At 32.8% G+C, this 18,240-nt stretch overlaps 1 protein-coding gene across 1 annotated transcript; it reads left to right on the top strand.

Annotated features, from left to right (window-relative positions):
- The first annotated feature begins 6,058 nt into the window (after positions 1-6,058).
- LOC144557702 (long-chain-alcohol oxidase FAO4A-like) lies at positions 6,059-17,209 on the top strand. Its single transcript, XM_078306256.1, has 2 exons — positions 6,059-6,337; positions 15,177-17,209. The coding sequence occupies exons 1-2, from the start codon at positions 6,062-6,064 to the stop codon at positions 15,804-15,806; spliced, it is 906 nt and encodes a 301-aa protein (XP_078162382.1). The 5' UTR covers positions 6,059-6,061; the 3' UTR covers positions 15,807-17,209.
- Positions 17,210-18,240: the final 1,031 nt, after the last annotated feature.

Below are 18,240 nucleotides of genomic sequence, written 5' to 3'. Positions count from 1 at the left end.
TCGTGTCTCATCCTTTATCTATGTGTTCAAATATATTTGAATAGTAAAAAGTATGTAACTATTTAAAAATTATTGTTTCTAGACTGTCCTAAATTAATGATTTTGTACATATTGTAAAAAGATAGTGCAAAAATTTCAAAAAATATAAACTTGGTCTCTAAACATATTTTAATATGAAAATTATGTTGAATGGTTCAAATTAATTGTTTGAACTTTGAAAAATAAATACATTAATTAAGATGTACCAGAATATATAAGTAGGTTTGCTTAGCACTATCCAGTTTGAATCAATGTTGTAAAAAATATCCGTTTTGGTCTATTAATCGGCCAATTAGTCATTAGTGATTACTAAATCATCATACATTTTTTCGACTAATCGGCCGATTATTTTCAATTATGACCGATTATTTCTGATTATTCCCGATTAATTACTTGGCAGTACATATTCGTCCGACGACCGCATACCATTATTTACAGCACTGGCTTGAATAAAAACTTAGTTCATATTTTGTTGTTACCGAGTAAATTTATACTCTAATAAAATATCTATGCACTTGTTACAAATTAATTTAACCTTGATAATAATTTTATGAGACCAAAATAAAGCTTCTTGTACGCATTAATTTAACCTTTCAAATTGCTGAATTCGCCTTGGCGCGAATGAATTAATATATTTTGTGCGCGCCTGAATTAGCGCGGGATCAATTTTTTGGCGCGCGCGGAATCAGATGAGGCAGTGAAAAATAAAAATAGTAACCGAAATTTATTACCATAAATTACTTATTCTCCTCTATTTAAGAAACAAAAGAATCATTGAACTAATATATCACAGAGGTTTAATTGCAGATTTAAAAAAATAGCTGGGGGACCTTTTGCAGTTGCTCAACAAAATTATGACGGTACCAATATGTGCATTGAAGAAAGACCAAATTGGCCTTCACATGCTCGTCGTCCTAGAGTAGGAGAAAATGAAAGAAATGGTATACTATTATCTCTCTTATTATATAATATTAAGAATTTTTAATCTATCACATGCAACTGTTTTCTTTCAAGAAAATGAATACATAATATGGCCAGTCAATATTGGCTTATTAGACCCATTGATATATAATTAATTACCAAAAATATATTCTTTCAGATTATTTTCTTTTGTGTCTGCAAATTATATTATTCTGCATCCGATTATAGAATTACAGAATTAAATACAACATTACTGAATGTTTTAGTGATTATGTTCTATGTATCATATGAATCCATTAAATATAAATCCAAAAACAGAGAGACGTGCATGTTGGAGAAAATTAATTTATTTGTCAAGGCATGACAAATGGATTTCATCATATTATTTGCTTGCTATGAAAACACACTAAATACACATTTAAAGTGACTAATTAATTAACCTCGTTGTTATTACTATGTTTTAAAAGTGGTCATTCTTTGTTAATTTTCTATAGTTTAGTATTCGTAGATTGATTAATATTGACGACATGAAATCCAATGCAATTTAATTTTTGTTCTTTTACAGGTAGAAATGGACGAGGAACACTTAAGGGCTACAAGGCAATAAAAAAATGGCACGCAAATAATCAAAATAAACTCTCAATTCAGTTCTCGACAACACTTGGTGGCGCGATTGGTGCTAATAGACGATCTTTTATTGACGACATTGTAGTTCAAATGCGCCATCATGCTCCACTTATAGGAGTTGAAACATGGTCTAAAGTACCAAAGAACAACAAGGATAGAATAGTACAAAAAGTGCTAGTAAGAATTTCCTTTCTTTTTATTTCAATTATACATTTGTGTATGCGTACTCTTTACTAGTAAAAAAACAGAGAATGTCATAAACTAATATATTTTAGTACAATGTAAGTTTGTGCAAGCTGTTTTTGCAATATCTTGTTTTATAGGATCATTGGGAATTAAAAGATGATGAGAGTACTAAAGAAAAAATATTAAAAATTGCTGGTGAAAGATACAAAACTTGGCGTTCCAACTTAGCAGCTACTTACCGAGCATATGCAACTGATGAGGAGCGTCTTAAAAACAAGCCTGAAGAGATTAATATGGATGTGTGGAAGCACCTCATTTATTTTTTTGGTACAGATAAATTTAAGGTACGATTGATAATTATATAACACTAATGTAGTAGTGGTTAATTATATAATTATACTTTAACAAGCTAACTTTTGTTATTTATCTATTATAGAAGAAGAGTGAAACAAATTCAGCAAATCGAGAAAAACGGAAGTTCAATCATGGTTGTGGGAGCAAGTCATTCTCACAAATAAGTTATGAAAATGTATGTATTAATTTTATTTTTCTTTGGTTTTTACTCATTAATTAAATTTGAACATAAAAAAATATCTTAATAATCACAGCGTGACAAGGAAACAAAGGAGGAGCCCAATGACTTAGATATATGGTTACTGACCCATAGCAGAAATGGGAATTGGTTGGATTCTGCATCTAAAGAATTATATGTAAGTACATAAATTATAAATTCAATCTATTTTTTTTAGTTAAAACTTGATTATTAAAATTTCCAAAATCTTATGCAATGTACTTTTAGTAAACATGAATGTCTACTACTTAGGAAAATGCATGCGAGAAGATCGGAGAGAGAGAGGATGCAATAGGAGAGCCGTTGTCCACTGTTGAGCGAAATGAAATTTTTCAGGATGTTGCCGGTAACGAGTTGGGTTATTTTCTTGGTCGTGGCTACATGGCAAAAACGTCCAATTCAAACGGAGATGTGTGTCAACAGCTCAATGAACAAAAGGAAATTAATGAAAAACTTGTTGTTAGAGTGGAGGAGCTACAAGAAAGAGAAAGAGAACTCGAAGCATTGGTGATGGAAGAACGTGCCACACGAGAAAGACAAATGGAATTAATGCAAGAAAAAATTCGTGAAAGCGTGCGTAGCAACTTAGAGCTGCATTTCGAGAAAGAATATAATGTGAAAGATTAGTTAAATGTGTGTCGAGGTATCACAATAACATAGTTTTTGTTTTTTTTTTCTCAAGAAAATAATTAATAGAAATAAATTCTATGAATTGCAGCAATTTGTTATGCACTCTCGTGGATAATTTTATTATTTTAATATTGTTGCAGCGGTAGGACAAGGACAACAAATCAAGTATTTTCAAGGCGCATGAGGAGTTAGTTAAGTTTATCTAAATGCTATGCTAAGTGTGTTTAATTCAGAACGTCTTGTTGTTTTATTTAGTTAATTTATACACGTAATGCAATTCAAGTTGTTATCTGGTGTAGCAAGTTTTGAATACTTTGAATGATGTCGCCACTTTAATTCATAATTATTTAAAAAGATAGTTCAAATGTTTCGACTTCTAATTTTTCCATTGTATCTCTATTTTTAGTTTTTAAAAAATTTAAATTTGAAACAAAATTTTCAAAATTAAACGGTTAGATATGATCTATAATATGTTCTCTAAAGAATTGCACTTACCATATTTATAATGAATTTTAATATTAACAACACTAATGTCCTTTGTCAAACAAAAATATTTTGCTGACATTTCTTAATTATATTTAATTTATTTCTTCATTTTGATATAATTTTATTTTCAAAAAAATTTAACAATTAACATCAAATAATAAATTTCTAGGACCTAACTACTTGTATTCACCATTAATAATAGACATATATAGCATCCACAGAAATATGAATTTTTTTTCCCATCAGTTAGTTAGAAGAAAGAAAACTTTTGGCACGGAAATAGATAAATTTACCGAAATTTAGAAGAAGAAAATATTACCGGAATATATACCTCCTTTTTACCATAACTTGTGAATTTTGTATTGCAACAAACTTGTCCATTGCAATATTCAATAATTTTGTTGCAAAATCTTTTTTTCGGGCAACCATCAAATTTAGTTGCAAGAAAACTAATTAGTTGCAATATTTAATATTTCTTGCAACAAATTAATTTTGTTGCAAAATCATTAATTTAGTGCAACCAATTCTCTTCCAGTTGCAATAATTTGTTGCAAAACGTCTATTTTGGAGTAGTGGCTATATATCTTCCTTTCTTTTCTTTTCTTTATTTTTTTCACATTTTACTAATTTTAATATGCTTGGAGGACTAATAAGAAGTGACGGAGTCACATTGAATTTGGTGTAGGCAACTACGTTTGTACCTACGTCCATGTAAAATAAAAATAGGGATTGAATTGTCTGCCCCCTGGGGCAGGAATTTCCTGCCCCCAGAGTCACTGTTGGTGGACCCCCTAAACCCTAAACTCTAAATTCTAAATCCGGCCCCACCCCGTAGTGACTGAGGGGGCAGGATTTTCCTGCACCCCGGGGGGCAGGTGATCTGCTTCCATAAATCCTGCACCCCGCGGGGCAGGTGATCTGCTTCCATAAAAATATTGAATATATATAAAAGCATACACATCTAGAGTACTGCGATAACGGTCTTATTAATATCTCATGACAATATATAATAGGAGTTTATATTTCTTGCATAATAAGAACTAAGAAGCAGACAAATAATTCATATGCACGGTACAGATGTTTTAGCATACCGCATACGTATATTTAAGGGAAATTTATTATTTAATATATATATATAGAGAGAGAACCTTTTAAGCAACTGTGGTTGATATTAATTCCCTTTGTCGGTGTAGTTAATTGTCATTTGTCAACCTAGCTGGTAGACAATAAACATGTCAAATTAATGCATGACTACCAATTATATATCTAGTTCCATTCTATTTTTAGTACGCTTTCAGGACTAGTAAGAAAGACAAAATAAATATATTGAATTAATAAAGGTTATGTACAGTACAGCGCCGGTGTTGTGACTTGTGATTTGTGACTAACTGACTACTAGGCACTAGCCAATAGGGAGAGTTCAGATTTCTTGCGTAAGAAATAAGAAACGTAGAAATAATGAATGGGAGCCTAGCTAGTGCTTCTATAGGGGTCTGTCATTGTCATATTTTAAATACATTTGCAACTAGACCATATCTTAATTAACCTTAATTAGATAGTTCATAAAACCGGTGAGCAATTAACAGCACTTAAATTGAGGACATTGACTTGATCTCAAAATGTTAGTTGAGATTATAAATATATTTTATCTAAATTTACCAACAAAATAAAGGACAATGTCCTTGTGGATCTCATAAATTTAATTTTTTAAAACATATTACTTCGTAAAAAATATTATAAAATATGAAGCTACATTTTCAGAATTATTAAATGTTATTATAAAAAAATATTAAGAAAATTGAAAAGTAAAATAGTAAAATTATGGAAAAGTGTTAAAGTATGTGAGGGGGAGGGAAAAGAGAAGGGAGAGAAGAATAAAAATTAATTTTATGGGATTTACTTGAGTCTCTTTTTGTTGAATAAAAAACTTAGAGCGAAGGATATTTTGTTTTAACGTAAAAAAGAAAAGAGCATTTTGTAGAATTCCCGATCATTATAAAACATTTCTGTATATTTATATTGTGCACTGGAGAATGAACAGTGTAAGCTTTGGTTTCTTTTGTTTTCCCTTCACTGCGGTAATATATAATAGCTGACAAAGTTCTCAATTCCATTCCTATATTTCTCTGTGTCATTGATTCTGGCCTACTAATTAATTATGGGTATTTAATGATAAGTTGGTAGCTTGATTTTTAAAAATTATTGTATTCAAGTTTCAGATCATATAATATGACTAGAGAATTAATAGTAGAACCTTCCGAATTTTCATTTAATTACCAATGTCCCTAAAAATGACGTCATTGAACTCAAATGTAAGCTCATGCTCCGCCACGGTCAATGAATTCCCTGACCCTGGATAAATTTGATGGCTACTGGCTAGCATCAGCCAGGATTCATCCTCATATATAAATTAGAAATTAACAATTTCAACTTTTATATTTGTCAGTTCTCATAAAATAATCTCCAATTAATCTCAATTTTTTTTTTATTCTGTAACTACATCAGTAATTTTGACTATACAACTTGTAGATATATTAGTTATCATTGATTTTATACTTTCAAGATTGCCCAATATTAATACTTCCTAAATTAAATAAACAAATGCAGATGAGAGGATACTTCTCCGGGAAATTGCGACATCCGACGTTGTGGTTGTTGCGAACGGCATTGTGGCTATTGTCGACGTGGTACGGCACATTTATATTGTGCGGGATAAAGAGTTTATCAAGCCAATTTCCATATTTTCAAAGATTTTCTCAGGTGGAGGCAAAGCGCCGTGAGGAAATAGTACTAAACTGGTCCATCAGTTACTTCTACCATCTCAGGATGTTATTTAGGGCGATGAAGTTCCTAGTACATCTCAGCTTTTTTACCCAGGTATGTATGTTGGTTTGGGTACCGATTTTAATTAACAAAACAGTTTTGACTTTATGCAGTGTACGAACTATACAATCAATAGAGTATGTTACATATAACTAGTATCATTCCCGTGCGTTGCAACGGAATATATTATAAGAGAAAAAAAAATCTCATACAAAATGACATATTTTCATGAAAAAGAGACTAATAAAAAATAATTATTCAACAATAAAAGAATATGCCAACGTATTCCCATACAAATAAAAGATGCAAGAGATGCATATAAATATCTGAAGACGAGAAACATGGAAACAAAGAAAAAAATCGCTAAAAGTCAGATAACTTGTTATCAAATATCTTGATATGTATAGAAACAAAATTGATAATATTTCTAGATTTTTCACGGCAATAGCTAAAGAAACATAGAAGAAAAATAAGGAAACATAATTATATCGCTAAATTGGAGAGGAAGAAATAAGGAATGAATGAAATAAGGAAACATATTATATTGCTAAATTTCAGAGTTTATTTAATTTTAATTGTAATGCATCATGTGGCGGTACGTGTGGCGAGTATATTTTTAGTTAAATTTAGACTTCTACACATTATTCAGATGCATTTAATCAAAAAAGACAGATTATGTAATTGAATGGCTGAGATTAAATCTGAAATTTCAACTTTCAACCGTAGCCGTTGACAGATCGGACACCCAACGTGCTTAATAATAGAATGGAAATTTGTGCGCTACATGAAGCCAAAACAAGCAAAACTACTATATATGTTAAAATCTTTACCATGTTGTTTAAGGATCCCGATTTTTTCAAAAATACCCTAAAAAAAATGATTTTATTAAAAATAACCAAGTTTTAGTCAGATTTTTAAAAATACCCTAGCCGCAGAAAAAATCTGCGCTCCGGAATTTTTATTCCGGGCAGCAGAAAAAATTAGCGTCCCGGAATTTTTTTTTTTTTTTTTTTTGGAATTTTTATTCCGGAGGGCAGAAAAAATCTGCGCTCCGGAATTTTTTTTTTGTTTTTTTAGAGTGATGATATCTCACAATTTGTTTGGAGAATTTGAATGAAACTTCACAGTGTTGTTCTACGATGTCAAGACTACATGTCGGTCAATTTTCATAATTTTTGAAGATTTTTTGTTATGTTAACCAGTGGTGCAAGTTTGGACTCAGAAGCACTCTTTCAGCAGTTCGGGCAATTTTTTGGAGATGATATCTCACAATCTGTTTGGAGATTTTGAATGAAACTTCACAGTCTTGTTCTACGATGTCAAGACTACATGTCGGTCAATTTTCATGATTTTTTAAGATGTTTTGTTATGTTAACCAGAGGTGCAAGTTTGGACTCAGAAACACTCTTTCAGCAGTTCAGGTAATTTTTTGAGAGATGATATGTCACGATCTGTTTGGAGATTTTGTATGAAACCTCATAGTCTTGTTCTACAATGTCAAGACTACATGTCGGTCAATTTTCATGATTTTTGAAGATGTTTTGTTATGTTAACCAGAGGTGCAAAGTTGGACGGACATGTAGGGAGAACAAGGGTAGAGCACTTATCCGATTCACCCCTTCGACGTACCAATGATAGAGAGTTTTTTTTATAGTTTTAGTTTAGTTATGTTTTATTATGTTTTTATAGTTTTAGTTTCGTTATGTTTTATTATGTTTGAGTTTAGTTTTATAGTTATTGTTTTAGTGTAGTTTAGTTTCGTTATGTTTTATTGTGTTTGAGTTTAGTTTTATAGTTCTTGTTTTGGTGTAGTTTAGCTATATTTTTTTTATCATGCTTTGAGTTTAGTTTTATAGTTATTGTTTTCGTTATGTTTTATTGTGCTTTGGGTTCTATGTTATAAAAAACAAAATAAAATTAAGAATAATAATACGACAAACAAATAAAATAAAAACCGGCACTAATAAATTCGTCAAAATCAAGAAAATTGACTAACATGTAGTCTTCACATCGTAGAACAAGACTGTGAAGTTTCATACAAAATCTAACTGCTGAAAGAGTGCTTCTGAGTCCAAACTTGCACCTCTGGTTAACATAACAAAACATCTTCAAAACTCATGAAAATTGACCGACATGTAGTCTTGACATCGTAGAATAAGACTGAAGTTTCATTCAAAATCTCCAAACAGATTGTGAGATATCATCTCCAAAAAATTGCCCGAACTGCTGAAAGAGTGCTTCTGAGTCCAAACTTGCACCTCTGGTTAACATAACAAAACATTTTCAAAAATTATGAAAATTGACCGACATGTAGTCTTGACATCGTAGAACAACACCGTGAAGTTTCATTCAAAATCTCCAAACAAATTGTGAGATATCATCACTCAAACTCTAAAAAAAAAAAAAAAAAAATTCCGGGGTGCAAATTTTTTCTGCGGCCCGGAATAAAAATTCCGGAGCGCAGATTTTTTCTGCGGCTAGGGTATTTTTAAAAATCTGACTAAAACTTGGTTATTTTTAATAAAATCATTTTTTTTAGGGTATTTTAAAAAAATCGGTTAAGGATCTGTTAATTTTAGCACAGCAAAGAACATTCCATGAATCCATATATTAGAAACAGAGAGGATTATTAGGAAGTTAATTCAGTACTGAATTGGATGAGCCAAACAAAATTAGTGAATTGCTCGTGGACCACTTCCGGACACGACAAGGTACATGAAGTACATTAATTAATTTTTAATTGGGAATGACTAACAGTACCTCCATATCAGTCCATTAAACGTTCCCCGCACTAAAAGACAAATAACTTTCGACAGGGGACTACTAACTAACTCCAACATCTGATATGGGGTATTTATACTCTGAGTTAATAGTCAAAACGTATAGTATTCATATCTACGAATGTATAGTATTCATACTTATTATCAGAACCATTCGTCATATGTAAACACAAGCTGGAGGGGACCAGTAACGACCAGGGGGGCCATTGACGTCTTGTGACAGCCTGGATTGGGGACCGCAACCGTCTAAAAGCAACATTTGCCAAGATTGGGGACCACTACAGCGAATCTATATATTATTCATATCTAACTAAATAAGTATTCATATCTAAACAAATGAAGTATTCATGCATGTTTGAAATAATTTATACAATTCAAAATTCAAAGTTAGACCCTTCTTCTTGAACACCTCTTCTAAGAAATATTCATATCTAACAACATGAATGCATATCTAACAAATGAAGTATTCATATCTAACTAATGAAGTATTCATACATGTTTGAAATAATTTATACAATTCAAAGTCAGACCCTTCTTCTTGAACACCTCTTATAAGAAATATTCATATCTAATAACATGAATGCATATCTAACAAACGAAGTATTCATATCTAACAAATGAAGTATTTATACATGTTCGAAATAATTTATACAATTCAATATTCAGAAGTCAAATTCATTTCTCTCACTCCACCTCTTCCAAGAAGTACTCATATCTAACATGAAGTATACATATCTAACAAATAAAGTATTCATATCTAACTAATAAAATATTCATATGTTCCACTATAACAACCTTCGCTGGGCTAGCATGGACCCCCTCAAATGGTGCACCACGCTCTCCTCGCCGAATCTTGACGGTGCACCACTCTCTCCTTGTCGGATCTCGACGGTGCATCACGCTCTCCTCGCCGGATCTCGACGGTGCACCACGCTCTCCTCACCGGATCTCGACGGTGCACCACGTTCCCCTCGTCGGGTCTCAACCGTCGGCGTGGGTAGTTGGTGGCAAGCAGTAGAGGAGAATAACATGGTGGATTTTGAGTTGTGTTGAATTTTTTTTTTCTTTCTAAGAGAAGATTGAAGATAATGGGTTTTGACCACGTAGGGGGACAAAAAATGAAAATTAATAAATGGACAGATAGGAGACAGATTCAAGGAGGACAACATTTTTACTCTTTTTAATTAATCTGCCTACTGTACCAGCCCCAATTTTTAGTTCATGCCGTGGACCCGGCCTACGGGACTGTACCTAAAACATATTATATATTAAATCGGCAAAAAGAATTTTTGTACAAAAAAGTGGTCCATTTTATTTTTCTGAAGTTGTTGAAGGTATACTCCAAATTACACATAATGGATAATACTCTCAGAGGTGTGTTTGGTCAGATTTTGTTAATTTTTTTATTCAATGTGCAATAAAAGTGTATAATAATAATTTCAATCCATAACATAAAATCAGTTGAATCTATACCTTCTTTGGGCGGTCCCAGGTTTTGGGATTTGGTGGATTTTATGTACAAATTGTCATACATATAAAGTAAATGAACAAGAAAATAATTGAAGGTTAACATTTATTTCTGGTTAATGAAGTAAATGGTATTCTTAACAAGAATATAAAAATAACAATATTCATGCAATAACACTATAGACAATTCAACACAAAGTATTTCCACTAACAATCACTAGTACAGAAAACACGACTATACACGGTCCGAAAAGCTAATGTCATACAATTAAACAACCGTGTTAGCGAGCGTCATGTATAAATGGAGAGGTCATTTGTACACAGTATTCAAACTGTGTCTATATAGTACTAATATACATGGTTAATAAAACTCAACCATATCAGATCTTAAAAAGAAAGCCATTGAAAATAGTAGTTTCTACACTGTCAAAAGTAACAATGTACAAAACCTAGGTTTATATACACAGTTTTTACAAGTCATCCATATATTATTTTCATGAGGAGGGTTCAAATGCCTTCATTTTTTGTCTCCACCATGCCTCCATTTTTAAAACGTTAATAACTCAAACTTTAAATTATAAACTTCAAAATAAAATCGTTAAATGTGATCTATGCCATTTTATCTATGTACTCAAAATTTTTTTATCACATTTTGATTTTCTTTTTATATGAATCAATTAGTTGAAAAATTAATGTCTAGAAATTATCCACATTAGTATGTTTTTACAAGTTCTTGATAATAACCAAAACAAAGTTGAAATGTCATAATTTTTTACAAGTGCAAAGATAAAATGATGTAAATCACATCTAATGGTTTTATTTTGACTTTTAAGTTTTAAATTTTGAGTTATTAAAGTTTTTAAAAATGGAGGCATGATGGAGGCATTTAAACCCTCCTCTATTTTCATAACCATACATAGTTTGATATTTATTAAAGTTTCTAATGGTTTTATTTTGACTTTTAAGTTTTAAATTTTGAGTTATTAAAGTTTTTAAAAATGGAGGCATGATGGAGGCACCAAATATGGAGGCATTTAAACCCTCTATTTTCATAACCATACATAGTTTGATATTTAGAACCGTGTATGTTCTTTTTTTAACGATTTATAATATAGGCTAGCATCCATATTTACTAGCCATTAAACATACAAGTACGCATTCGGGCCATCCTCCAAATCCTCCTTCCTTGCTTCCATGGCAATGCGAAGACCAAACGAAGAAAGATTGAAAACGAAGGAGGAGAAAATCCTTCGTTTTGAGTCTTCCACGCTTTGTCTTGGCCTCCTAGTTCGAATCATCCATACTAATGAAACCTAACCTAGTATAGAATGAAAAATGGATTATATAGCAAGCTTTCAAGGAGAGGAGCGTCAAAACCCTAAGAAAGAGAGAGCTTTCAAAGATACCAGCACCAAATCACTAACACCCTGTTTGGATGGAGAGTAGAGGGAGGAATGTGAGGAAAATAATAGAAGGGAATGGAATAGAATAGAAAGCAAGATTAACATATTTAACATCTTCATGTTTGGATGATTAATGAGAGAAAATAAATTTAACTTTCCTTTCCGTCTTATTTTTTATTTGGTTGATTAAAATTTAAGAGGTTAATGAGAAATTCGATGACTATTGTAGGTTTGAGAAAAAAATATTGTATGAAAATTATATATGTAAGATATAAAGTTTGGCATTTGTGTCATTTTTCTAAAAATATTTGTAACAAATTTTTTTTCCCATCTGTTACACTCCAATTTGAGAGGGAAACCGATTCTATTAATTATAATGATACAAGATTAAACCTTTCACCTCCGACATAATTTTATCAACCAAACACGATTCAACAGAAAGTTTTTGTTCCTTTTTATTTCCTCCCTCCCTCCAAACAAGGTGTAAGAAGATTTAAGAGAAAGGAGAGAGTTATTTGATTGGACAAGAGGGCGGTGGAATTAAAAGACAGAGCAATTATCGAAGAGGGGCGAATTATAAAAACCTTTATTACATTTTAAATACGGTTATATAAAATAGACCATGTACAATGAACAACACAGTTCCTAAACAAACTGTGTATAACTTATGACTGGAGTCAGAGGTAGTCAGTCATAGGCGCAAAAAATCAAAAACCCTAAATAGGATATTTATACACGGGTATCTCTTAAAAATCATGTACATTTGTTCTATTTTTTTTAATGTGCTTGTTAGCATCCATGTGTTATTCCGACTAATAAAGAAACATGAAAGAAGCTAACTTGTACAAATTAATTTGAAACAATTTATATATATATATATACATATTTTCAAGGTTATTCGCAACTTTTGTGATTAAACCTTTACAATCTGATGGTTGAAAACAAAATGAAGAGTAGAGTGAAAATTAAGAAACAAAAGAGAGGGGGTTGGATTAGATTGGATTTAAGGTCAGAAGGTGAAAAGGTGCACATAACGAAGGGGCGATTGGTACAGGAAATTATTTTTTAGCAGACTTAGTTGAAAAAGTGAGAACAAAGACTACACATTTTAAAACTATATATAAATCTGTGTTTGAAGATTGGTGATAACCATACACAACCTTTAACTAACAAATCATGTACGATTCTATACTATCATGCACAATTTAGCTGTCAACAAAAGTTGGTGACTTCTGGACACGGTTCGTTACTAGTGGACATGTGGGTATGTGTGAGTTTTTTTTTTTTGTGTGTGTGTGTGTGTGGAAGCAGCTCCTCCTATAGTCCTATTACACACTGTTAATGTGATAATTTTTCTCATCCGTATATGATATGCTGTGGATGGTTGTGTTTTTTGTTCTAGTGAATACAAAAAAAAAAAAAATCATTCATTTAACAACACTATTTATAAAATAACGACTCAACAATTTGTTTTAAGAAAAATAAAGATAAACAAATTCAACGATGTATAAGAGCATAACCCATTTTCAAAATCACATTGCTTCAAAATGTAATGCAATATTCTTCAAAAATTACGAGAGATCCATATTCAATTATATATTTATATCAGAGAATATGATAGGTCTGGTTTTAACCGATATATTTTAAATCCAAAATTAATATGTAAATAATTAGATAATTAAAATTCAGTTTGTATCTCACCACCAAACTAAATTGAAATTTGTCATTTCTTCGGATTGAATTAGTTGTGTCAGGTAGCATGTACACTTCTACAGTACCCTACATCCCTCCTGAATTCATATCCCTTCAGGTATCTGAGAAGCTCGGTAGAATACTCCAAGCCGAGCCAATATATCGATTCGGTATCTATTTCCAATATAGGAGGGTCCGTTTTGAGATTAATTAGTGCTAGATTAATTAAAACGGACAAAAACTCATCAGATCTCATTAAACACGGTTAGGTGTTGCACTGGATCTGAATTCCCTCGTAGCCTTTAATTACTTGTCCAGTTATACTTTTAACCCCTGCAATATTTTATCCTCAAAACAGCACTTTCCATCAGAGAATTATATTATATCCCTCAGTTCTTGAATGTACCCGTTAAGCCATTTTTATACTTTTAACCCAGCAACATTTCCGTATCTGAAAATTTTGAATTGGCCTGTTTACTTATTATCAGAAATTGTAAGCTCAATTTTCTTTATATTGTGGAAGTTTGGTACATGTTTATTTTTGTTTGTTTCTCATTTTTGCATGTATGTGTGGTTTGTTTTTAGTCATTATTTGATTCCTATTCTTATTTTGGTATTTCATTTATGCAGTAGGTGCTAGGGGTGTAAACGCATACGGATAATTTGCTCTGTATTCGCTTTATATCTGGAGATTATTCGAATTCGGATTAACCAGATACAAATAATTGCGGATATGGACATTATTTGCATATGGTGAAATAATGGCGGGTACAGATACGTATAATTTTATGAAGGTGAATATCTGTATCTGTATCCGCAATTATCTGAATCCAAAATTGCTTCCAACCAGTTTTGACTTTACTGCTTCGAATAAAAGTTGTTATATAATTATCTCATATTCATTTCAGTCTTGGACTCTTAGTTGTGGGATAAATGATAATACAATATGGTTTTTAATTTAATTTCTTTTTCGCTAGTGATGGTGCTACAATAATGCTATTTTTTTTTTTTTACCTTTATTTCTTCGCTCTCCATTCTTTTTCATTCAAAATTTTAGCCCGTGAATGTAGTATATTTTTAGCTTCTGTTAAATTGGTTTTAGCTATTATTTCAAGAGAACAACAAGGCACTCTTTTATATCTTAAAGTGTATAACTCAATTATTTGACAATTATTCGTTTCGTATCTGTATTTGTATCCATTTAAGACATATTTGATTTTAAATTTTGATATCCATTTACTATCCGTATCAGTATCCGCTCATTAAAAGGCGGATACGAACATAATATTAGCATTATCCCCTCTGAATCCGCTCCATTTACACCCCTAAGTGAGAGTTATCTTGGATATAAATAAGATTCCTTGAATTATTTTAATGTATCTTTCACAAGATGTGCCATGAATTATGCTGACATCTCTTTTATGAAGTTAATGTAGATGTCTGGTTCTCACCTTTTCATATAAATTACATATTTTATTATACTAGTCGCATTTTTTCGAGGGTATTATTTAATACAAACTCATACAATTCTTAATTTCATAACTGGAGCAGCTAGACGAGGTGAACGAAAATCATGCCTGCAAAGCACTAGATTATTGCGGGCCGGATCCAGGACTTGCAAACCAAATACAAATATCTACTTCTCCATCAGAATCAGACGCAGATCGCATGGGCCCTCTTTATCCAATCCAAGCCTGTAATTTACAGCCACCGCTAAATGCCCTCCCAGCCCAAAAATCCAAGCCCACGACTATAACCTGCGATGTGCTGATCATAGGTTCAGGTGCCGGTGGAGGGGTGGTTGCTGGTGTCCTTGCACTCGCAGGATATAATGTCATTGTCATCGAAAAAGGCGGTTACAATGCACGCTCCAATCTCTCACTATTGGAAGGTCCCTCTATGGATCAAATGTATGAAGGTAATGGAGTTGTTGCAACAGAAGATATGGGCGTTGTGGTCCTTGCCGGCTCCACTGTCGGTGGAGGATCGGCAATCAATTGGTCTGCGTGTATTCGAACCCTCGACAATGTCGTTTCTGAATGGCGCAATGAGTATGGGCTAGAACTGTTTGGAAGCGAGGCTTATGCAAAGGCCATGGATGTTGTATGCGAGCGCATGGGAGTGGTAACAGGTAAGGTTCCACTAGAATGTGAGAGCCTGAGCACGGAAGTGCTTTGCTGAGGTTGCTATGAACTTGGGTATAAGGTACATGACATACCATGCAACGCACCTCGCCATCATGATTGTGGCTGGTGTTGTTTCGGCTGTCGTCATGGTCTTAAGAAGGGTACTCATGAGACATGGTTGGTTGACTTGGTAGAGTCAGGCAATGGAAAAATCCTTACCGGATGCAAAGCCATTCGAGTTGTGCATGAAGACAGAGGTCATAGGAGGAGAGTGGCAGCAGGGGTAGTATGCCAGTATAAGGATGGAACCAGTGATAAGACATTTTTCGTGGAATCCAAGGTGACAATTGTGGCCTGTGGAGCGATCAATACACCGGTGTTGCTAAAGAAAAGCGGGCTCAAGAATCCTAACATAGGAAAACACCTACACCTACATCCTGTAGTAATGGTGTGGGGACAATTCCCAAATTGTACAAAAAAGAGCTATGAAGGAGCAATCCTTACAGCCATGACCAAGGTACCATCAAAGGATGGTTATGGAGCGTTGATCCAGACCCCAGCCTTACATCCTGGCATGTTCTCTGCACTGACCCCATGGGTGTCAAGTGCTGATTTTAAGCACCGGATGACACGTTTCTCACACACAGCACATATATTTGCATTGGTTCAGGACAGGGGATCTGGCACGGTCGACTCATCAGGTTATATCAGATATAATATGGACACACGTGATGAGCAAATGTTGAAGAATGGCATAGGGAAAATGATAAGAATTATGGCAGCAGCTGGAGCGGAGGAAGTAGGGACTTAACATATCAAGGGCGATAGAGTAAAACCAAAATCAGTGAGCTCACATGATTTTGAAAAATTTGTAGAGATGGCAAAGGGGAAAGATATTAGAGGGCTGATGACTCCAGTTTGCTCAGCACACCAGATGGGGAGTTGTCGTATGGGGGTGAATGAGGAGACATCGGTCGTGGATGAGAGAGGCGAGAGTTGGGAGGTTGAAGGTCTGTATCTGGCGGATTCCAGCATCGTGCCGACTGCGATCGGAGTGAATCCGATGGTCACCATTCAGTCCATCGCGTATTGTGTCGCGCAGTGTATCCTTCAGGACCTTCAGAGGAAGATACCCAAACAATCAATTGTCAGTGTCTGAGGCTTTATAAATTATTTTGGGGTTTTCTCTTTTCTTCTGGAAACTCATCTGTTAAAAAGAATTATGTCTTAATTTACATTTTTAAATGGAAGGGATCTCAAGTCCATGTAAACAGTTGCAGAGTACCATATATGTATGCGAGTAAAGTAATTCTTTCATGAGAATCATAGATATATTTTTTTTTATTTCTAAGCCATTTCAGTTTATAATCGGACGGCTAAAAACAATTTGGAGCAGGTTTCCAAGGGCATCAACAGGTTAGGACCCAGAAAATACAGTCAGTTATAGCTGGCTAAAAACAATATTCAGTATATACTGGCACAACAAAATATAAAGCATCAAATCCGAAATCAAGCATTATGGATAATTTGCGTTTTTTATGATTCTTTATTTATTTAGTTTATACAATTTAAGAATTTTTTGCTACACTATACAACTTTGATTTTAGGTGGATAACATAATAACCTTGATGGGGTTTGACAAGATGTTTGAATATAAAAGAAACTTAAAACATGGTACTATCTTCCTCTATTATTATTTGATTTATTTGCAGATTGTTTGGGAGCAATACTGATAAAAGTTAGAGATGCTGGTCTGATTCAAGGATAGGTTCCCATATTAGATTCAAATTATTCTCAATCTTCATTGTGCTAATGAAAATTCTGATTTTCATGAAAAAAGTTCTTAACTATTTAAGGCCTAAGAAAGAGACTATATTAAATTAAAATTATGAATGCATTACATATTGGCCCTCATAAACTTCAGGTTTTTAAAGGTATCTTCTAATGCAAAAATTGGAGAGTTCTCAATGTATTTTTAAATGATTTCTTGAAATTAGAAAACGTCAATTATAGCACATTGGAACAGAGTAAATGAGTAATATTATAATGTAAAATTAGAGAGCTTTCAATTCAGTATTTGGGATTTCTTAAAGATGGAAAAAGTTCAACAAGAACATATTGAAAGTGTGAAACCATAATATATAACCATGCTTTGCAAATTACAGTGAGTGTTAATTTGTGCTCATATTTCTAGTTTCGAAGTTTAAATAGTCAATCCAAACCGTTAGATGTTTAATCTATATTAAAATGTGCTTGGAGACGAAATTTTACATTTTTATTAATTGTTTTGCTATTTATTAAGATGGTTTGAAAATCACTGTTTTTTAATGGTGAAGAATTTTAATAAAAACAATAATTTTCAAATCATCTTAATAAATAGTACAAAAATTTCAAAACAATGTAAAATTTGGTCTCCAAGCACATTTCAATATAGGTTAAACATCTAACGGTTTGGATCGGCTATTTGGACTTTGAAACTAGAGATACAA

Source organism: Carex rostrata, chromosome 8, assembly GCF_964058835.1.
Source record: "Carex rostrata chromosome 8, lpCarRost1.2, whole genome shotgun sequence".
NCBI classification, from domain to species: domain Eukaryota; kingdom Viridiplantae; phylum Streptophyta; class Magnoliopsida; order Poales; family Cyperaceae; genus Carex; species Carex rostrata.
This window is presented reverse-complemented; position numbering and strand designations above follow the sequence as displayed.